The 24,128-nt window shown below is 40.2% G+C and overlaps 1 protein-coding gene across 1 annotated transcript; it reads right to left on the reverse strand.

The window, feature by feature from the left end:
• Positions 1–1,086: 1,086 nt before the first annotated feature.
• On the reverse strand, positions 1,087–23,649 carry LOC133403788 (sodium channel and clathrin linker 1-like). The gene is given in 23 exon segments (XM_061679041.1): positions 1,087–3,138; positions 3,339–3,434; positions 7,887–7,965; positions 8,326–8,522; positions 8,651–8,843; positions 9,000–9,142; positions 9,259–9,333; positions 9,467–9,538; positions 10,652–10,750; positions 11,544–11,721; positions 11,877–11,968; positions 16,999–17,089; positions 17,274–17,344; positions 18,203–18,268; positions 18,423–18,503; positions 18,505–18,546; positions 19,220–19,355; positions 21,930–21,985; positions 22,536–22,608; positions 22,762–22,814; positions 23,003–23,070; positions 23,234–23,281; positions 23,598–23,649. Coding segments are annotated over 22 exon segments (2,055 nt in total). The 5' UTR covers positions 23,268–23,281; positions 23,598–23,649; the 3' UTR covers positions 1,087–3,078.
• Between the last annotated feature and the right edge of the window lie 479 nt (positions 23,650–24,128).

Below are 24,128 nucleotides of genomic sequence, written 5' to 3' on the forward strand. Positions count from 1 at the left end.
TTTGGTCAGATAAGTTCTGATTCAACTTCAGTAAAAGCTAAAAAAAAAAAAACTTAAGTAGATGATGCTAATCAAAGAAAGGGTGCTTTTAGGATGACAAGACGACACATTCGTCTCGAATCATTCTTAAGGCTGTCAACAGCAAAACAAATCTCTTATAAGGCCATGGAGGGGGAATATGGCGTTTCTCCACATTTGTTGCAATATAATAGTTAATGCCACAAGCATATATAAAGACAACCATGAACTCTCAGTCGTTTCAACATCGCCACCATATTGGATGTGGCAAAGTGGTGCTCCTAGTAAACGATGCGTCATTAATTTGCTGCTTGGAGAAGTCTGTCAAGCCAGTACAGAAAAAGTAATTATCCTTTCCATACATGGGCAACTGTACTTTGCTGCAATCTATTATATCATACAGAAAGCACATACCTGCAACAAGGTTACTTTAAACACTGTAGTCACTTCATAATCATAGGGGCAGTTGTTTTTTTGTTAATCCCCTACATCAAGAAACCTAATTAGAACTTGATTAGAATAAAACTAATCTCAACCAATCTAAAACGGACAGTGATCATTTTAAAATGAGAGTTTTACCATAACATGAATGTGTTCATTTTGTCCATCGTTTAATGGGGACATTTCTAGAAAACCAAATACAAAATATCCAATTTAATACATGGTAATAATGTAGATAGGATGCATGCAGGCACACACAAAGAAATAATGGGCCCAACAATGGCAACATTATATGCAACTTATTTTTCATTTAAATTACATCATATACAAAACATATGCATAAAAACAACTAATGATGGACTTGCTATTAAACAGATATACAAAACAAATAACACCAATCAATGTCACCAAGACACTATCCTATGGTGAACAGTTTCATTTTGCAGGCTTGAATGCCTCCAAATACCAAATATCTACAATGTGTAGAAACATTGAAAACTTTATTGAAAATCCCATGAATTATGAAAGTGATCAACAAACCCAGTTCCAATGAAGTTGGGACGTTGTGTTAAACATAAATAAAATCAGAATACAATGATTTGCAAATCATGTTCAACCTATATTTAATTGAATACACTACAAAGATATTTAATGTTCAAACTGATAAACTTTATTGTTTTTAGCAAATAATCATTAACTTAGAACTTTATGGCTGAAACACGTTCCAAAAAGCTGGGACAGGTGGCAAAAAAGATTGAGAAAGTTGAGGAATGATCATCAAACACCTGTTTGGAACATCCCACAGGTGAACAGGCTAATTGGGAACAGGAGGGTGCCATGATTTGGTATAAAAGGATCTTCCCTGAATTGCTCAGTCATTCACAAGCAAAGATGGGGTGAGGTTCACCCCTTTGTGAACAAGTTCGTGAGAAAATAGTCGAACAGTTTAAGGACATTGTTCCTCAACGTACAATTGAAAGGAATTTCATCATTTACTGTCCATAATATAATCAAAAGCTTCAGAGAATCTGGAGAAATCACTGCATGTAAGCGGCAAGGCCGAAAACCAACATTGAATGCACGTGACCTTCGATCCCTCAGGTGGGACTGCATCAAAAACCGACATCAATGTGTAAAGGACATCACCGCATGGGCTCATGAACACTTCAGAAAACCATTGTCAGTAAATACAGTTCGGCGCTACATCCGTAAGTGCGACATGAAACTCTACTATGCAAAGCAAAAGCCATTTAGCAACAACACCCAGAAACGGCGCCAGCTTTTCTGGGTTTGAGCTCATCTAAGATGGACTGATGCAAAGTGGAAAAGTGTTCTGTGGTCCGACGAGTCCACATTTCAAATTGTTTTTGGAAATTGTGGCCATTGTGTCCTCCGGGCCAAAGAGGAAAAGAACCATCCGGACTGTTATGGACGCAAAGTTCAAAAGCCAGCATCCGTGATGGTATGGGGCTGTGTTAGTGCCAATGGCATGGGTAACTTACACATCTGTGAAGGCACCATTAATGCTGAAAGGCACATACAGGTTTTGGAGAAACATATGCTGCCATCCAAGCAATGTCTTTGCCAATGACGCCCCTGCTTATTTCAGCAAGACAATGCCAAACCATATTCTGCACGTGTTACAACAGCGTGGCTTCATAGAATACGAGTGCGGGTACTAGACTGGCCTGCCTGCAGTCCAAACCTGTCTCTCATTGAAAATGTGTGGTGCTTTATGAAGCGTAAAATACGACAACGCAGACCCCAGATTGTTGAACAGCTGAAGCTGTAGTTGTACATCAAGCAAGAATGGGAGAGAATTCCACCTACAAAGCTTCAACAATTAGTGTCCTCAGTTCCCAAACATTTATTGAATGTTGTTAAAAGAAAAGGTGATTAACACAATGGTAAACATGACCCTGTCCCAGCTTTTTTGGAACATGTTGCAGCCATAAAATTTTAAGTTCATGATTATCTGCTAAAAACAATAAAGTTGATCAGTTTGAACATTAAATATCTTTGTAGTGGATTCAATTAAATATAGGTTGAACATGATTTGCAAATCATTGTATTCTGTTTTTATTTATGTATAACACAATGTCCCAACTTCATTGGAATTGGGGTTGTAGTACTTTTATGCTACATACTAAGTGTCAAAACGAGATTATAAATACTGTACAAATACACCTAATTAAATGTTTAAATCAGACAAGGCTTGCTTTTTCCAAACTTAGAATAAGGTCCACAAGTTGTCTCAAGTCAGTTTATATTGGGTCACTGATTTGTGAGTAAAATGTCAAACTATTTTTGGGGGGCTGAAGTGGTACACATTTTTAATTATGTTTGTTATAAATTGATGTGAATTAATTGTCTGTCGTGTTCTATGTCATCAAATGATGTGTGTATGCTGATGTTACATCAATACATACTATTTGTGTAAGTTTGGGATCTGGGTACGAACCACATTTCTAATTTGTTGGGCTGAAAAAGATTAGGAAACGGTGGACTGGACCTTGCCTAACGTGTAAACTTAAGCAACTTGTTAAACTCAAAATTATATCAACAATATGTTATACAAAGACAGCCATCACAGTTCCACTAGGTGTGAGAAAAGTGCCGTTATTCATGCTTTGGATCACAAAAGTAGTTTTTTCTTTGCTTCGATGCCATAACTGTAATCTGTAGGGGAGGACAGATAAAATTACATTACTATTTGCACATTCCCACATTTTTAACATTCATAAATGCTGCTGGGGAAAAAAACAAGGATAGATGCTGTATGCTCCAGTTCATTCATACCTGCACCTCAGTATTCAAGATGTAGGTCAGAGTGTTACAATTTATCACCATGGCTACCATGTGCTTGACATACATTGTACCTGTTGTGAAGCAGTAGTTGCACGTTGCTCAACCTCAGTCAGTCGTCTTTGGAGGCGACTGGCCTTCTCTTGATACTCTGCTAGCTGTCTCTCATACTGCACAAACACAATATTGACTTTATCTACAGTGCCGTGAAAAAGTATTGGCCCCCTTCTTAAATTTTTGCATAGTTTCCCCAGTTTGTTTACGATCATCAAACAAATGTTACTATTGGGCAAATAAAACTCAGGTGAACTTAAAATGCTGTTTTTAAATGGGGATTTCATTTATTAAGGGGGGAAAAAAACCTTTTCAAAGTTACCTGGCCTTGTGTGAAAAAGTAATGGCCCCCTAAATCTAATTAACTGGTTGGTCCACCCTCAGCAGCAACAACTGAACTCGAGCGTTTTCTATAACTGGCAATGGGTTTTCACATCTCTGTGGAGATATTTTGGCCCACTCTTCCTTGCAGATATTTTTCATTTCAGCAAAAATGGAGAGTTTGAGCGTGAACAGCCTTTTAAGGTTCATGCCAGAGGCTCCTCTGTCCTCCACTCACCTGTATTAATGGAACCTGTTTGAACTCGTTATCACTGTATAAGACACCTGTCCACAATCTCAAACAGTCACACTCCAAACTCCACTATGGCCAAGAGTAAAGAGCTGTAAAAGGACACCAGAAACAAAATTGTAGACCTGCACCAGGCAGGGAAGACTGAATTTGCAATAGGTAAGCAGGTTGGTGTGAAGAAATCAACTGTGGGAGCAATTATTAGAAAATGGAAGACATACAAGACCACTGATAATCTCCCTCGATCTGGGGCGCCACGTAAGATCTCACCCCGTGGGGTCAAAATAATCACAACAATGGTGAGCAAAAATTCCACAACCACACGGGGAGACCTAATGAATGACCTGGAGAGAGCTGGGACCAAAGTATCAAAGGCTACCATCAGTAACACACGACGCCACCAGGGACTCAAATTCCTGCAGTGGCAGACATGCCTCCCTGCTTAAGCCAGTGCATGTCCAGGCCCGTCTAAAGTTTGCTAGCGAGTATTTGGATGATCCAGAAGAGGACTGGGAGATTGCCATATGGTCAGATGAAAGCATTTCAAGGTCCTGGAGTTGCCTAGCCAGTCTCCAGAGCTCAACCCCATAGAAAATCTTTGGAGGGAGTTGAAAGTCTTTGTTGCCCAGCGACAGCCCCAAAACATCACTGCTCTAGAGGAGATCTGCATGGAGGAATGGGCCAAAATACCAGCAACAGTATGTGAAAACCTTGTGAAGACTTGACCTCTGCCATTGCCAACAAAGGGTATATAAGAAAGTATTGAGATGAACTTTTGTTATTGACCAAATACTTATTTTCCATCATCATTTGCTAATGAATTCTTCAAAAATCAGATAGTGTGATTTTCTGGATTTTATTTTTCTCATTTTGTCTCTCATAGGTGAGGTATGTCTATGATGAAAATTACAGGCCTCTCTCATCTTTTTAGGTGGGAGAACTTGCACAATTGGTGGCTGACGAAAAAAATATATATACTTTTTTTGCCCCACTGTACATAGGTAAATTAATACCTGATGAAACTGTCAAAATTGAGTATGGACAGCTTTGTAAATGTAGATCGATACACACACACACAGACACACACACATCCACATACAGCGGGTACGGAAAGTATTCAGATCCCCTTAAAGTTTTGTTATATTGCAGCCATTTGATAAAATCATTTTTTCCCCCTCAATGAACACACAACACCCTCTATTGATAGAAAATAACAGAATTGTTGAAATGTTTGCAGATTTATTAAAAAAGAAGAAAAACTCAAATATCACACAGCCATAAGTTTTCAGACCATTTCCTCAGTATTTAGTAGAAGCACCCTTTTGGGCTAATACAGCCATGAGTCTTTTTGGGAATGATGCGACAGGTTTTTCACAGCTGGATTTGGGGATGCCCTGTCATTCCTCCTTGCAGATCCTCTCCAGTTCTGTCAGGTTGGATGGAGAACGTTGGTGGACAACCACTTTCAGGTCTCTCCAGAGATGCCAAATTGGGTTTAAGTCAGGCCTCTGGATGGGCCATTCAAGAACAGTCACGGAGTTGTTCTGAAGCCACTCCTTTGTTATTTTAGCTGTGTGCTTAGGATCATTGTCTTGTTGGAAGGTGAACCTTTGGCCCAGTCTGCGGTCCTGAGTACTCTGGAGAAGGTTTTCGTCAACAATATCACTGTACTTGGCCATATTCATCTTTCCTTTGATTGCAACCAGTCTTCCTGTCCCTGCAGCTGAAAAACACTCACACAGCATGATGCTGCCACCACCTTGCTTCACTGTTGGGACTGTATTGGACAGGTGATGAGCAGTGCGTGGTTTTCTCCACACATCGCTTAGAATTAAGGCCAAAAAGTTCCATCTTGGTCTCATCAGACCAGAGAATCTTATTTCTCACCATCTTGGAGTCCTTCAGGTGTTTTTTTAGCAAAGTCCATGCAGGCTTCCATGTGTCTTTCATTGAGGAGAGGCTTGCGTCGGGCCACTCTGCCATAAAGGCTGCAGTGATGGTTAACTTTCTAGAACTTTCACCCATCTCAGACTGCATCTCTGTCGCTCAGCCACAGTGATCTTTGGGTTCTTCTTTACCTCTCTCACCAAGGCTCTTCTCCCCCGATTGGTCAGTTTGGCCGGACGGCCAGATCTAGGAAGGGTTCTAGTCATCCCAAACGGCTTCTATTTAAGGATTAAGAAGGCCACTGTGCTCTTAGGAAAATTTAGTGCAGCAGAATTTTATTTGTCACCTTGGCCAGATCTGTGCCTTACCACAATTCTGTGTCTAAGCTCTTCAGGCAGTTCCTTTAACCTCATGATTCTCATTTGCTCTGACATGCACTGTGAGCTGTAAGGTCTTATAGACAGGTGTGTGGCTTTCCTAATCAAGTCCAATCAGTATAATAAAATACAGCTGGACTCCAGTGAAGGTGTAGAACAGGGGTGGGCAAACTACAGCCTGCGGGCCACATCCGGCCCATTGATCATTTTAATCCGGCCCGCCAAACATTGGTACAGAATCGCCCAAATCATATCAAACTCATGACTACATTCATTTGACCTTGGCCGAGTGGTTCCAACAGGTTGTGCAGTAATGCCCAGTGGTTCCACCAGGTTGTCCTGTAATGCCCAGTGGTTCCACCAGGTAGTGCAGTAGGTACAGTGATACATTGACTTGACTTTGGCTGTTGTGTTTTTACTCTGGTACTGCTCTGAACCCTTCTTCAACCATGAGTGGGCCAAAGAAAGGAAAAGTCAACAGCGAGTGCTGAGTGCTTAATATAGAATGGACTACTAAATACTTTTTCACTGAAGTCCGGTCAAAGGGTGTATGTACAATTTGTTAAGAAACCATTGCGGTTTTAGAGGAATATAACATCAGCTGTCACTTTTCTACCAAGCATGCTTATTATGCTAACAGCCAATCAACGCAGGAACTGATGGTTACGGCTCAGCGGTTAAAATCTAGCTTGCAGGCTCAGTAAAACACCTCTCTCTGACAAACTGCCACCCAGGATTCAGTCACACAAGACCCTTAAACAGCGCCACAAGAGCTGCAGATGGAACTGATTGATCTCCAATGTGATATTGTCTTAAAAGAGGAGTTCAACTCTCAAACTGGATGAGTTTTATGCTTCATTAAGCACAGACAAATTTCCAAAAATTTGGAAGATGGCACAGAGAATGCTGGTGGTGTTTGGCTCTACATATGTATGTGAAAAGACTTTTAGTGTGATGAACACCAACAAAACATCCTACAGCTCCCAGCTGAGTGATGAACACCTAAGGATGTGTTCTGATAATTGCCACAACAAAACATAACACCAGACTTTGATGCACGGGCAAAAAAAGGTGATCAACAAAACAAGACTATCCCCATTAAAAGTAAATCTAACATTACAATGCCAATTCTTGTTTATTTTTTATATATAAGCATCTGGTCCTGGCTTGGCCCGCCAGTCAAATTTTAAAAGTCAATGTGGCCCGAGCCAAAACGTTTGCCCACCCCTGGTGTAGAACCATCTCAAGGATGATCAGAAGAAATGGACAGCACCCAAGTTAAATATATGAGTGTCACAGCAAAGGGTCTGAATACTTATGGCTGTGTGATATTTCAGTTTTTCTTTTTTAATAAATATGCAAAAATTTCAACAATACCGTACCGGTGCGTTGTGTACATTAATGAGGGGGAAAAAAGAACTTGAATGATCTTAGCAAATGGCTGCAATATCTGAATACTGGGTCTGAATACTTTCCGTACCCACTGTATATACACACACTCACACACACACACACACACTCACACTCACACACACACACACACACACACACACACACACACCTCTTGGTACTCATTCAATCATATAATATTATAATATATATTACTTTAATCTTGTATTATTTAAGATGCCCCATGAAGCTGAGGTTTACTTTAAAAATGCAAGACGTGTTAAACTATGCTTAAAGCATAGCCTCTTGACTAAAAATGAATGTTGTTTGTGTTGCACACACACCTCTTCAATTATTTTGAGGTTATTTTCAAGCTGTAGCTCTAACTCATGTGACCGTTGCTTGTGTTGATTCAGCTCTGCCCTGAAAGAAAAAGTAAACTGTCATGACATCGCACAGATTTGAAACTATAACCTCACGCCTGGATTTACCGTAGTTTATCATGTATAATGCACATTTCCCCCCCAAAATTATCAAGTCAATAGTGCGCATTATACATAGTTATGAGAAAATGAAAAAGAGTTTCCCATTTTATAAATGTATGCCGCCATCTAGAGGTTATGAAAAAGCTGTACACTTTCATTCCAATATGCTGCCCCCCCTAGAGGATATGAAGAAGTCATACACATTCATTCTTGTATGCGACCTAGAGGTTATGAAGTTGTACTACAGATCCTTACAATATTTCTTTCTTGGTTCAGTCATTAGTTAATCGGTTCTTACTTCAGACTTTTCATTTTATTTTCAAAGGCCTGGGCCATATTTTTTGCTTCGTCTTTCCAGCGATGAATACTTTTTTTCTGTGCAGTGAGAAGGCGCATCAGATCAGCACTTGAGTTGCGACTACTCTCCTCCAGGTCACTCATCTGTGCAGTAAGTGTCTTCTCTTTTAGGCTGTACTCTTGCTCCATCTGTGACACCTGGAAAAAGACAGCAGCGTTCACAGGTTAGCTACAAAATTTCATTATTCATCTCAATTCAAAAGCATACTTAGTAGTATGTAGTATGTCTTTTATGTCTTGTAGTACATCTTTTCTTCCACATTTACCTGTTGTTTGGCCTTCTTTTGGACAAGCAAGGAGGCCTTGCGCAGTTCATCCATCTCCCTGCGTATCTGAAAGTTCTCCTGTTGTAGCTGGAGTCGCTCATCACTGATCTTAACACAGTCCTCTCTTGCTGCAGCCAAACAGCCCGTCAGCCGCTGCACTTCTTCCTGACTGCGGGACAATTCCTCATTGTAGCTATAGAAATATGGAAAGATGGGCGAGAATTATTGGGCAAAGAGTTATACAACTAGATGGTCAGAATAATTTTGGCTGAGTATCTGTCCTGCAGATTATAGGAAGTTATTAACCATTGGGAAGAAACACCATCAAGTATTAAGCTATTCCACTAACCCCATTTCCATCTTTTTTAGTTTGCTTTGCGTACTTTGCAAAGTGATGTTTATTTCATCTTTCATCCTCTCTGCATTGAGACACCTCTGGTGAAGGACATCAAATTTGCCAAGATCTGGTTCTGCCCTGCCCTCTTTAACCACCTACATCACAAACAACAACAAAAAAAACATCAACCTCATGGTTGAGGACGCGCGCATAATTAAACACTGTAAAAACTGTGGGGCTGTCTTTGGGATAATCTTCAGTTCAAAGATACCTTTGCCAGTTCCTCCTCTAAAGCTTTTCTCTCTCGTTTAGACCGCTCAATCAGAGACTCTTTGTCTGCACACTCCTGCAGACGTGGGGAGAGTTATGACAGAAACAATCAAGTAGTAGGAGTTACAGACTGGATAAGCAGAGCACAAAAAATTGAATTGGATTTAAGATGATTTGGAAACATTTTTGAGTGTGAGATAGATTCTTACCAGTTGCAACAAAGACAGCTCCTCAGCCATATGACGGAGTTCAACATTGCACTGCTTGCGTATATTATCCACCTGTTTAACATAAATACGTCATGCAGTTCCAATATAATATTTAATGTACCATTGGAATTCAAGGGCTGGCAATAAATTGTACTATACAAAATGTATCACATTTGGTGACGTAATTCTATGTTCTAAATGAAAGACAACATTTGAGTGATCTTTACTATTAACAATCAATGTGTAGCTGTCCTTTCGACTTCAGTTGTTAATACTTTTTAAATTATGTAATATATGTTAAATTTTATATTACCTGCTAGTATTTTCTCATATTTATAATCACAAGGATATCATTCTCAGAGTTAAGAGTTAGTGCCATAAAATGTCAACATTTTCCTGCGACCTCAATTTTCACCATTAGATCTGAAAGTACATCAAAACCTTTTTGTGTGATCTTCGTGTCAGTGAACCAGACAAAACCCATCCAAAAACGACAACCTCCCTTGCAGATAGCCTGTATTAGTGCAGGCAATTATGAGGAAATCTTGGTTTTATGCTTCTTGAAGCAGTCTCTACAGGGTGTATTGGCTTTTTGAGGACTTTGTAGTTATCATACAGAGGAATGAGAGAGACCATTTGATGTATCAGTGTATGTGTGCTTTCACTAGAACAATAGCACAGAGATAACCTGCATTTATGAGATTTCAGAAGAAAAATGGGCTATATAGTTGATTGGTGTATAATTTTTAAACCTGCCACAATGTCTAGTGTTAGCCTTTTCATTAGATATTTAATTACCCTGGGGATAAAAAGCCAAAGGCATCCAGTGCTCAAGGCCTCAGTCGCCAAGGCTGTTTCTCACAGACCTGATTGTTTGTTGAAGTCCAAACAGTGACTAGGATTGAGAGCTCACTTTCCAGTGACAATAATTTTAGCAGGATTAACCAGTTAAATGGTTTGATGCCGAGAAACCCCCCCCCCCAATTTGTTTATGCTTTATTAGAATACATTAAGGGGATCTAGAGAATCAGGTACAGCAGAGAAAAATAAGTTTGTAAATGAGGAGTATAAATGTGGGATGGGTAAAAAAAAAAAGAAGAGTGTTGAAAGAGTACATTATATAAATATCTGCAGAAATAATACCACAGTAGTTTTTATTCCAAAACTATTTACAAATACCCTTACCTCTTTTCTGGTGCGCAGAGCAGCATCCTCAATCAACTGTGGAATGACCTTCTTTGTCTTCTCAAGCTCCTCTATTATCTGCTTCTCTCTTAATAGAGCCTAAGGAAAACAAGCATACACCATTGATGATGTGTAGATTGTTCCAAATTCACCTATATTTTCACGAAAATATATGCACGCATACTTGGAATGGTACACAACACAGACATATACAGCTATGGTTTGTACTTTGCGTAGTTACAGTCATCATATACACAGAATAACATGACATATTAAATAACTAGCACACAGAAAATATGGAAATGGAGAGTAGGGGTCCAACTACTGTGTTCACAAAAAATCTCTGAGGTGGCAGAGATGAATGAATCCAGTGGATTGCCAGGGTTTTCCTGGTGGGATCCAACTAGGAATGATCAATAACACTTTTTTTCAGGCCGATACCAGTACATTCACTCGAGTACACACCGATACCAGTAGCACTTTTGATACATACATTTTCAATTAACACAATGACAGAAAATTGTAGAAAAAGACCTCTCTTTCTGACGCACATTATGATTCAGCGATGTCAAACTGCTGCGGTGCAGCGCCAACTACTGGTGAGGACGATTTACTCGATGTCAGATTTTCTCTCTTTAGTATCAGTGGCTGGTATCAGCAGGCTTTATGAATACCCAATACCTTGAATTAAGGTCAGTATCAGCCTGATACTGATAGCTGGTATCAGTGCTCACCCATCCCTTGATGCAACATTGATAATTTGCTATAATAACTTGACTTAATGTGCAGCTTTGCAGTATTGACTGATTTCAAAACCTTTTATAGTCCCCTGTTCACAGACAAATACATGCAATGCCAATATTCATGGGGGCTATAAAAGAGTACAATTCACCTCATTCTTTTGCAGTACCGCCTCCTCAGCCATCTGCACACTCTCTCGAACTTTGTCCAGAGCCTCATACTTCTCCTGTTCTAAGGTAGCGCATCGGGCCTTAAGGTTCCCTGACATTTGCTCCCACATAGTTTGCTCTCCTCGAACATCATTTGCCTCCTGGGATGTCGTTTTGAGCCTCAGAGAATGAACAAAATAAGAAACTGATGGTGAACTGCACCAATGACAAAGGTACAATGAAATGATATATACTGTGGTACAAATTCTCAAGCAACTAAGTGAGACTATGGGATGAGCCATGTCAAGTGAAGCTAGAGTTCTTCGTGTACTCACTTGGTCTCTTTCTGGCTGATGGTTAACTGCAGGTGTTGAATTTGTCGCTCTGCTGCTTCCTCTCTGCTGCGAGCCTCGATCAGATCTTCCTCCTGAATACACACAGTACGTGCATGGCATTTACAGCAGGCTCACCATCTATCCATCTTCTTCCGCTTATCCCGGGTCTGGTCGCAAGGCAAAGGCCTAAGCAGAGAGCTTACTCTCCCCGGTCATTTTTTTCCAGCTCTCCAGGAGAAATCCCAAGTCGTTTCCTCAGCCAGCCAAAAGTCTCTCAAGCGTGTCTCCTGGTGGGACGTGCAGTTAACACCTCAGGGAGCAGGGCCCGACCGATTTGTCAGTTTTTAGCCCTTTTCAAAATAATCCTAATCAGCCAGTTTTGCTGATTAAACACCGAACATATTATTACTTTCTCATGAACAAATATGAGACTGGCTGATCTGATGAGCAAAGGATGTTGCTTATACGTAAGAGTAGCAATAGAGGATGTCTGCTCCAGAGGTGAGCAGAGTAGTCAAGTATTGTACTCAAGTAAGAGTACTGTTACTTGAAGATAATGTGACTCAAGTAAAAGTAAAAAGTAGTCTTCTAAAAAATTACTTGACTATGAGTAAAAAGTACACAGTGAAATAATTACAAGTACTGAGTATATAGTGAGGAATTTATGTTTTTTTTAACCACAGCATGAACATAAATAAAATGAAAATAACAAAATAATACTTGTTTTCTCAAGTTATAAGTGTGCTGAAATATCCACATTTGGGCAGATAGTGCCAGACAAATACTACAATACATGAAAACTGTTGTTTTTGTTCATCGAAATGTAAACACGAGTAGCGCGCCCTTGCCTTCATGGTTACGACGACCTTCCCAAAAGGGCTGACACGTAGGCACAACAATCAGCCGGGCTGGCTTTTCTAGTGTTAATACTTATGCCCGGGAAGCCCAATAGAAGACGACGTGTGAGGTCGTGTGACTTTTGTGTCGTTTGATTGGTGAACTAGACTTAAACGTCACTAGCGCTTAAACTGGATTGGCGCAAACAGCACCCAATGTGGAAGTCGAAGTCTGGCGCACGAAATAGTTGATAAATAAGCAAGAATTGATCAATAAAAGTAGCAAGCGACATTTAGATCATTGAAACGGAGTAAAAGTACCGTTACTTCTTAACAGCTGAAGCGGCTGAAGTGTTTTGTCTGGCGTCGTCAAATCCTGTGACTACTAAGCAGGTCTCGAGCGCAAAGGCGGAACCTCAGGCCAATGCACTTTCGCATATTAGTCCGCCATGGATTAATATTCAGAAATTACATCTGTGTGTGGATGTGTGGAATGGATCTAGCTGCCAGCGTTCAAAGAGTATGAAACAGCTTATGATGACGACAGCGATGGCAAACTCACCCCAGGAAAAACTCATCGGATCTGTACGATTCATGTAAATGGCCTATTTTGAGGTCAAAACGGCGAATTTCGCCGAAAGGAGACTGATTTACATGTATGAATATGAAAAAAAACTTTCACATTTTATAAATGTATACCGCCATCTAGAGGTTATGATAAACAGGTGTACACTTTCATTCCAATATGCCATCACCACCCAGAGGTTGTGAGAAAGGTGTACACTTTCATTCTAATATGCCACCGCCATCTAGAGGTTATGAAAAAGGGGTAGCCTATGCTATCATTACAATAGGACAGGGGTACGTACGACTGCATATATGTACAGTTGTGCTCATAAGTTTACATACCCTGGGAGAATGTGAAATATAATTATTATTATTTTATTTTTTTTAAATACAACTGAACAACAACCATAATTAATTTCTTCACGGTTATGTTTTGTTTAATGATAATGCTTTTCTGAAATGCCTGACAGTTTAATTTGAATCCCATTAAAATACAATTAAGTGTGTTTCGCCTCGCCTTTCATGTTTTCTTTAAAGAATTGTACCCATCTTACAAATTCTGCCTGGGTAATCAAACATATGAGCACAGCTGTGTGCTTTATCATTTACTAAATAAAAGTAGGGATGTGAATTTCAAAATAAGAGCAAGTAAATAAAAACGAAGTATTATGTGTTCAGGCGCCACGGTGGGCGACTGGTTAGAGCGTCAGCCTCACAGTTCTGAGGACCCGGGTTCAATCCCCGGCCCCGCCTGTGTGGAGTTTGCATGTTCCCCCCGTGCCTGCGTGGGTTTTCTCCGGGCACTCCGGTTTTCCTCCCACATTCCAAAAACATGCATTAATTGGAGACTCTAAATTGCCCGTAGGCATGACTGTGAGTGCGAATGGTTGTTTGTTTCTATGTGCCCTGCGATTGGCTGGCAACCAGTTCAGGGTGTACCCCGCCTCCTGCCCGATGACAGCTGGGATAGGCTCCAGCACGCCCGCGACCCTAGTGAGGAGAAGCGGCTCAGAAAATGGATGGATGAATGGATTATGTGTTCAAATAAAGTGCTTAACTTCAGAATAATTATTTGAAAAAACTAACTAAACAAAGATAATAAATGTTTTGACTCTATGGGTAGAAGCAAAATCAGCCATTGTAAAAATGCATTATACATAGGTTGAAGGGTTTTCCAGAATTTTGAGGTCAACTTTGGGGGTGCGCATTATAACTGGATACGCATTATACACGAGAAATTACGGTACTAAGGAACAAAGTATTGCAAAACAGTCAAATATTCTGCCTGTAATTCATCTCTTTAGTTGTAAGCATTAAGGACCAAAAAAAAGTATAAAAGTAAAGTATCATTATATATTTTGCAAATTAATCAGCTGATTAATTGGTTATCTGCTAAATATCAGAATTGGCCAGGCCCAACCAGGGATACATCCTAACCAGAGACCTGAGCCAGCTCATCATCACCTCATGACCATAAGTGTGTGTCAGAAGTATATCAGCCAAAATTGCCTTTCGGCTAAGCTTTTCTTCACCACGACAGACCAAGCCACCTGTGGAGCTCCCATGCCCATCTTTCCTCACTCATGAAAACCACCCAAAGATACTTGGACCATAGACTAAGACTTACAGGTGCTGAGTCTCATCACAGGTGCGTCATACATAAGATCATGGCTTGATGAAGCCAACAGAACTGCAAAAAGCAGAGACAATACCAAACTGGACCCCCTCGCTCCACCTGGAAATTCTGTCCATAAAGGTTATGAACAGAATCAGTGATAACGGGCGCCCTTGGGGAGTCCAACCCTCACTGGAAAAAAATCTGACGTACTGCGGGCAATGCGGACCAAACTCTAACACTGGTTGTACAGGTACCGAAATACTCATGGCACACCTCCCATAGAATACTCTGAGGGCACACGGTGAAATACCTTCTCATCGCCACAAAGTACATGGACTGGTGGCATGATGGATCACAAGCAATGATAATGTTCCATAAAATCCGCCACGTTAAAAAATTAGTCATTTAAATTTTTCTATAACTAGAAAATTGCTCCAAAAGAAAGGGTTCAGTTAACGATAAGTGATGACTGACTGCCACACACTGGAAAATCTTGAAGAAAGCCATTCCATTAAAGTGAAAGTTATTGTAGCTACAAGGTAGTGCTGGGAGATATATTGTGAAGCTTGATTCCATTGGTATTCTATTAATGGTCCATATGGAAAAGGGGGTCATCGATTTTATTTTCTATACTTTTTGCTACTGCACGAGATTTCGTTTCTCCGCGAGACTTCTGTGGCAACTCTTGTTGTCCGGAGACAACACCATGCTTGCGGATAGCGATTAGCGAGTCAGAAATAGTTGCAAAATAGGGCACATAACAGCTATCATTTGGAAACAACCATAGTCTGAAAAATGTGTATGAAAGATGTTGCGATGAAGACAAGCATATCCGTGTAAAATCACCTGAAGATGAAGCACGTTATCGAGAGCAATGCATGTATCAAGCTAAAGAGAGCCACAACTCCCTGTGCCGCTCCTGTAACCTCAACAAAACTAACTTACCAGGATCTAAGTTCAGCTCCTCTCGTTATGAGAGGTTGAGCACCAAATGGAGGGAGGTAACTTCAACTATCTCATTGTATATAGAGTGGGACCTCGATATAAAGGACTAATAGGGGCGGGGAGTTGTCCGATATAGCTGATTGTCGGTTACATTGAAGCAGTTTTTTAGTATACACAAAAGACAATTGATATAACCATCATCAACCATGGCGGCCACATCAATGCCTCACATCCAACATGGCCGCCACGTCTTTTGGAATAGGATCTAGTCATATTGTATCTCTGTGACCCGGAAATACGCCAGTTCCATTCTCTGTCTGCATTGTGCCACAACACCAGTAAACAACAGCGGCCAGTTTTGGAACTACCAGACTTTGTCCGCAGCATTTTAAGTGACAAATGGAAACTATTTTTGGACACATTGTTAGGTCATATTGGAATGATGATTGCTAGGACATATTGGAATGAAAGTGTACAGGTTTTATCCAATATCGGTTACAATAATCTCAGGGAGAAATTTACAACAAGTGTGTCTGCCAGCTGTAATCACATCTATGACAACTGACCAGTGGAGTAGATGCGCAGTGCAATGTACTTCACTACCTTGAAGAGCGGGAGCTGAAAAGTACCTGTTTGTAGACAAGCTATGCACCCAAAGATCATATTGGCGAGACAATTGCACAAATAAGCCTTAAATTCGAAGAAGCTGGACTAAGAAAACCAGGACAGGTTGCTACAGTGGCTTCTCTTATTTTGAGAACATTATATTTTTAAATACCTGCAGGAAAAGTAATGTTCATATTTGTGATGTTTATAATTGTGAAATAAACCTTCTGCTTTATAAGGTAAATCAATTTGGTTTGGAACGTTAACACAGTCACATCAAATATTGACAATATGAAAAAAATTGTGATATCAAATTTAGGCCACATCGCCAAGCACTACTACAAAGGTAGATAATTTCCTTTCCTTCAACCGTAACATCTCAGGGGCATACTGTATATTATGTAGGCTCAAGACATATGCCAACAAGTCTTAATTACGCAATGTGGTTAAAATGTCTTAGCAATATTACACAAGTTGTAATAACAAAAACACAGTTGTTCCAGCAATTCTACTCACAAGTCATCATGTTGTAAAACATGTATTTGTTCACCTGTCTCTTAAGCTGGTGCTGAACCAACTGGAGCTGTTTGTTCATTTCCTCCACTTTGTTTGTGGCCGTCCCCAAGTCACCTTTGGTTGTTCTACAACACAACACCCATAGAACATTTAGGTTTGTAGTTGATGTTCTGAATTATAACCACTATTAGCATACCACAACACAGCCATCGGTGTTGCTGGACCCTGTACCTAGCAACCTTCGACAGAACATAATTGCAGAGGATTATCGTCAGTGACAGCGATTGTAAATCAAACTCATTTAGTTACCTGAGCTGGCTGTGTAGCCCCTCCATCTCTCTACTCTGCTCTGTCACCGTCTTTAGAAGCTGTTGATTGGTCTGTGTGTGACAAGAGACACAAGTTTGCCATGTGTGTGGCATGATTCTTATTGCACCCTTTGATTAAAAACAAACAGTACTGACTTTCAAAATCCATTCACAAAAATGCTACTTTCCAACTGTTGTTACATAGGAGATCGTAAAAGTTAGAGCCCTAGATTTGTCCTCTCATTAAAAATACATCAGATACGTGTAGGGTTACTCTCGCATCTCTATTCGACTCCACTCAGGTTTCCATATGTATTACCGTATAGCTTGATTGGGTGAAGGTGCAAACGTGAGAGCCATCAACCATGCATAGGTAGTATTAAATATGATTATTTTTACACATTATTTTCCCCCTTTTTTGGCAGCACCAGCTCATTATTCAGCTTTTCTTTTCTCATCTTTTTTGCCGTGTTTGTTTGGGTTTTATGACCCAAGTGTGTTTCTTTTGCTTTATGCATATGGCTTAAGTGCTATAGCTCCTGTGTTTGCAGTCGGGATTATCTGTTTGCATTTCGTGCTACCACTACGATGGCTCCCGCAGCGAGACTCAATGTTCCCTGTGAGCTGAGGAGGAGGAGACAGGAATGTCGTCCCGGGACAGGGCATGGAGCAAGGAGGATATGATGTCAGTCTGTTATCATGGGAACATTAAACCCAATAAGATGCAAACGCTAACAGCATTGCATTGCTGACCGGCATGAGATGGACTTCCGGGAGGCAAGCCTGCTGCATTTTATGGCGTCATGGCTAACAGCGCCAACACCAGACTTATTCCTTGTTGCATGCTACTTTTTGTTTCCTGTATCCATTGAAACGATGCAAATTTCCCAATTGTGGGACGAATAAAGGTAATCTTATCTAATTACATACCAATTGTAGCGCCTGATTGGTCACTTGGAGTTGGTGTGTGTGCTGTTGGGTAACTAGAATTTGATCCTATGACAAGAGAAAGTGTTTGTTATTGTTTGTTAAATGCTTTCAATCAGGCAAGGTCAAACTCTTTCAGTTAGCTTTAAGAGTGCTGTGACATTTACTCCAAGTAGTAAAGTAGTAGATATGATGGCTGTGAATCTCATTGTATGAGGATGACCTTGAACTGCTGTTCCTTAGCATCTGCATTCTGTCCATCAGCGAGGCTCTTCTGGTAGAACCCCTGGAGGCGATCAAGCTCCTAGTGTTGCAGTCTGCCACAATTCCATGGCCTGCATCCGCTCCTATGTAAATGCACAGAACACGTTCAAAGCCATGCATGTATGTGAAGGGAAAGTGTCATTCACCAACCAAACAACATTATAAACAGTAGAATGACAACAATTTTCCCATTATGAAGGCATTTAAAGGGGCTGGTCAGGGAGTGTGATATAGTAGGCACAAATCGCAAGAAATAGAAATCCAAATTTTATGTCCAGATTAGTGTGAGGATCTAGGAGACTCTGAGAAGGACCAAATTGTGATGGTGAGACGACTGGTTTAAAACATCTCCAAAAGCAGGTAATTTTTTTGTGTTAGCAGTAATAACTTCACATAAGTTAAAGTGACAAACATGGTACATTGCAACAAGATGAATTACTGCAGATAGGTCAGAGTATCAAATACAAAATGCACAGACAATTGACACATTCACCCCCCTTGGAAGTCCTGCGTCTGCGCTTTGAGGAATAAAGGCTGGTGGACATTTTCTTCATACAACTATTAACAAGCATACCACAAAGCTGCACATGTTAAACAGTAACTGAAATCAGAAGTGCCAATAAAAAGCCAAATAATATGGTTAGATATAAGGAATCTAACCATATTATTTGGCTTCCGTTCCATTTAAAAAACAAACAAAACACAATTCTGCTGCTAGTCAAATCAGGGAGTAAGCAAATAGGAAAGTCTTCAGACCTGTTCTGACAGCTTGATTTGATCTTGGAGGTTTTTAACAACTGCTTCCTCCTCCACTGTGCTTAACTCTTCTCCAGAGATCTTTATGGTTGACTCAAGCTGCTTCTCAACTGATTCCCTCAGTTCTGCATGCAGCCTGCCAGGGAAGTGTAAATATTGAAAAAAGATGAATAAATAACCACTAGTCTAGATTACAATCAAATGCAGTATGGTCAAATAACTAATATCATTAAGACAGAATCCTTCATTGTCATACAAACATTGTCAAACAACATTCATCAGCAAAACACAGCCTTTACATTACTGCAGTTTTGCCAATCATGTGCTAGTGCGACCAAATTTCTCAGTTAGTTGCACCTTTTACGATCATTGGGCTTTATCTTGTCAACTCAAATGCGACCCGATACACTCGTTACCGTGGCGATGACAACAAGAGTGGACCGCGCCGACTTTGTATTATAAGGACAAAATGGAGAAAAACGTGTGTTGGTGGTCACCGGTGCTCAGGACAGGATGTTCGTTTAAGGCTTGCTTGAGGTATGTTCCCATACTTTGAATACGATACGGCTCGCAAGCAGGCAACAAAACGTTATGTAGACTAGCAAGTTAGTGGTAACACGAACGGTTGGACGTAAATATCCCGCCGTTCTGTCGAATTATGCTCTCAAGTTTCGGTGTGGGTGAAGTAATTTAATTACAGTAAGTTAGCACCCATTATTTCTGTCATGTAATGTTGGTTTGACCTGACTGATTATAATACACGATCTGACTAGAGCAGTCAGTTGCAACCTTTATGGAGCCAAGGAACATATTTTACAATTGAATCACGGCACACCAACAAACAAAAATGTCACAAAAAGTGGATACGTTAATTACTGTATGTACTTCCTGCCATCTAATAGAAGACCATTTATCATTTGTTCTGTCTGTCACTATGCCTCACTGGCATAAATAGATGAACAAAGATACATTATTTATTGTAAATATAATTTTTTGAGCAATTAAGTACAAGTATATACAGTAAATGTATATAAATTTACATTTACATATATGTAAATTTAAATAGATACATCTTGTGATCGGATCGGTGATCGGCCCCAAAAATCCTGATTGTGTAAAGCCTAGTTAAAATTAGTGCTAGGAAAAAATGATTTGCTATTCCAATTAAAAAACTAATCCCGAATCAGAATATTTGCATTCGAATCAAAACAAGTCAAAACATAAACTACTTTACTCTGACAAGCGCTGCAATGCTGCCCACAACCGCTGACATTTTGACTTCGTGCGCATTGCTTCTACACATGTACGCATTGTAGCTTCACAGAGAACTCCGTAAAGTTTGTTTGAGAAAAAAATAAAATAAAAAATAAAAAGACAGAAAACGAGCTCTCTGCAGGAGGAGGCTTGCGTTTAACATAGCTCTGCAATGAGCTGCACGGGTAACATGGAAGCCCCACCACTGAAGCAGAAATGGAGGCATCACTGGAGAGTGGGACCAAACCATAGCACAGAGGCAGATTTATGAGCAAAAGGGAGAAAGTTGATCCAACACAGCGTGAAGCTAGCATGGCTAGCGAGCCAGCAGGTTAAATAGCCAGCCTGCTGGCTAGATGGAAAGGCAGCAGCTTGGTACACTCCGTGAGGATTTATGGCAACGACGAAGAGTGCAAAACAGACCCAACCAGGATTCTACCTGTGGTCAATGTACAGAGAGGAATCCTTGTTAAAGTAAGCCATTTTGTGGCCACCTCTCTCACGTCTGAGCGAGGTTACGTTCTCTATTGGTGAATTGTGCTTCAGTGATTTGTAAACACCGGGCACTTGTCTCACGAGCCGTGCCAATTGGGCTTTTTGGTCCTCTTCGGAGGCAGCGAGGGACTGCACCACAGCACTCTCGACGTGCTATGGGGGATGGTGGTGGTCTCGCGCCCGGTGGCAGGGGCCGCGGTAGCGAACGGCTTCTCACAATGTGACGGAAGTGCTGTGGAAATCTCTCTAGCCACCACTGAGGAGGAGGATCGTGTTGGCGTGTCGGTGTGACACTGCAGCGCAAATGGAACGGTTGCCCGTTTAGTGTGTGTAGGTCATTTTGAGGTGCAGTGCACCAGTTGCTGGTCCACTGGTGGAGATGGTGGCATAGAAAGTATGAGCATGCTGACAAGAGTTTTGAACCATATGGCTGTCATAATATTGCTTTACATTTGAATTATAAAGATGGAGATACCGGCGGATGGACGCCTACTTTGAGGAGCGCTTGTATGAGGTTATTCGCCGGTATTCCAATCCAACAGAACAACAAACAACAAAAACAGGAGCTCTCTTTCTTTTCGCTTTCACAGTGTCACCAGTTGGAATATAAATGCGCATGCCAGCATGTTGAGGGGGATACATGGACAATGCAATACCTGAGCAACTACAAACTAGAATACTTTTGTTCACTTGAAAAGTGGGTGGGTTCAAACAAAAGGTATTCTGTCCTGAGTTGTTTAACACATCTCGATGTAAATTCTATGAAATAAAAGCTGGAATTCTGAACTTTTGTCTCGTATTCATCTTTTGATCTGAAACCCAAATGTCTTCAGTATACAACAAAAACAAAGGAATTGACCTTGCCGTTCCAATACTTTTGGAAGGGACTGTATATAAATGTTTTGATCCAGCTTCTCTATTTGCATAACACAAACATCAGACACCAACAGATCCCAGATACCTTTCATTTTCCTGGACAACCGTCTCCAACTTTTCTTTGACATCTGTCATGGACACCTGTAGACATGAGTAGAAGTGCATGAAGCCAAAGCAAATGGAAACAAGGAATAATAATTCAATTAGAAAACTTTTATAGATGAGCAGTAAAACAGATGAAACTTGAAAGTAAGATGTCCTCTAAAAATATTTACACATTTCCAGGGACTTTTATGGAAGCACTTTTAAAATCTTGAATATTGAATCAGTTTTAACCATTGACAATTCCAGGCACCTGTAGGAACTCTGTGACTGACAATAATATGAATACAAATGAGGAGGATTGGTTAATAATTGTGACTGGAAGAGGGCTGAAAAGGAACTTTAGCTAATCTGGTCATCTCGTGTCAGATCATTCAAATCTAAATAAGAGACACAGTGAGCCTGATCACATGTAGTCTTGTCACTTCGTGGGAATTACAGTAAGATACATAAAAAGAATGTCTTTGGCTCAAATATACTGTAATTTAAAATGTACCTAATTTAAATACATGATTAAAGTGGTAAGTTCAAACTTTTTCTCCATTACTTTGAGTGGCTTGTTTTGTTAATTAGCTAATCTTGTGTTTACCTGGTATTTCTGCAGCTGTTGAGACATTTCTTCAATGTGCTGATCGTACTCGGCTACGAGCGGAGCCATTATACTGTAATACAGACAAATCTTAAATTATTAGTGGTTGAACAGTACATTCAAACCATCATATGATACAACTCAACTTACAAATATCTTTAATGGTGTTTTGTTACTAAATTCTGTCTAAAATTTACAATGAGACAGCATGATTGTTGTGTCAGACCTCCTATCATAGAGCCAGGGAGCTGCAAATTTAGTCTTCTTTTCCTCTTCAACCTAAAAGAAAAAGGTTTGTGGTGAGTTTACAACACAGTACTCACATTTCATTCAGACTAAATTCAAACATACATAAAGATTCTACGAATGATGACATCTCTCCTACTTCCATCAGCCCCCCCCCCCCCAACTTAACTCAACTAAAATACACAATCTATAAGTTGAATTAATATTAATTTATTTTATACCTGTGATGGTTTGGTGTGAGCATGCTCCCCATGTTGATACTGGCTGAGAGAAGAATTCAGCCTGCGGACTAAGAACACAAATGTTTCACGTTTTCCCTTTTAAAATATGCACAGATTCATTTCTCACGCCATGAATTTTGTCAATGTTAATGTCTTCTTAGTGCATGGTATCGTGTTGTTCAACGGTATGGTGACGAATTGTAGCTAGTTTTACTTTTCAATTTCCCTTACCTTGATCACGCAAAAATTCAAGCTCTCTTTCCATGTTGCGGGTGCAGCCTAGACGTAAGCAAAAAAAAAATGCTTTAACTTGTAGTGCGTCAAACGGACGCAGGAACAACATCAGCATTGCTTACGGTACTAGCATACGAAGCATTGCTATGCCGTTATAAAGTATCAATATTGAAAAAAGGCTGAACCAAACGTATGGAGAAGACCGACGCTAGCTACTGCTGCTACTTTTGTTTTAGATGCAGACAGGAAGCAAGCTAATCGATGTCGCTAGCACTGGGTCAGCTATTTAAAATAACTCATAAATTCCATGATTAACTTTGTGCAATTGTTTTTAAAAATGATAAATGTCTGGGCTCATTACTTTAATAGAGTTGCGCCGTCCGTTTTGAAGACAACAGCAGCCAATGACAGCTAAGCTTTGTGTGCACCGTTTAATTGTTCCGATGTGTGCAACTTACCAAACATAATGGTTCTGCGCTCTGCAACAAGGAAGTACAGGTACCGTACTGTTGACCATAGAGATATATACCAATAGCATTTATGCTCTTGACTGCAGCAGTTTACTTTGTTGCGTATAAGCACTGTGCGCAACTGCACCAACACATATATTAAAAAAATTTTAACAAATGGTGTGACATTTAATTTTCCTACTTATGTTGTCCATTGATGAGTTGTGATGTCATATTGTCTGAAAGAGTATGTTGGTTACTCTTCTGCTTCTTACTCGAGCAGGTTCATTTCACGAGCTTGAGAAGATGTGAATGAACTACGTTGAACATTAACCTAATATGATAAGGCATTGCGTAAAGGAATTGGACATTAACCTAATATGATAAGGCATTGCGTAAAGGAATTAACAGCAAGAATGTGAGAAGTTCAAGTGGTTAAAAAG

The sequence above is a fragment of the Phycodurus eques genome, chromosome 6 (genome assembly GCF_024500275.1).
Source record: "Phycodurus eques isolate BA_2022a chromosome 6, UOR_Pequ_1.1, whole genome shotgun sequence".
Lineage (NCBI taxonomy): Eukaryota > Metazoa > Chordata > Actinopteri > Syngnathiformes > Syngnathidae > Phycodurus > Phycodurus eques.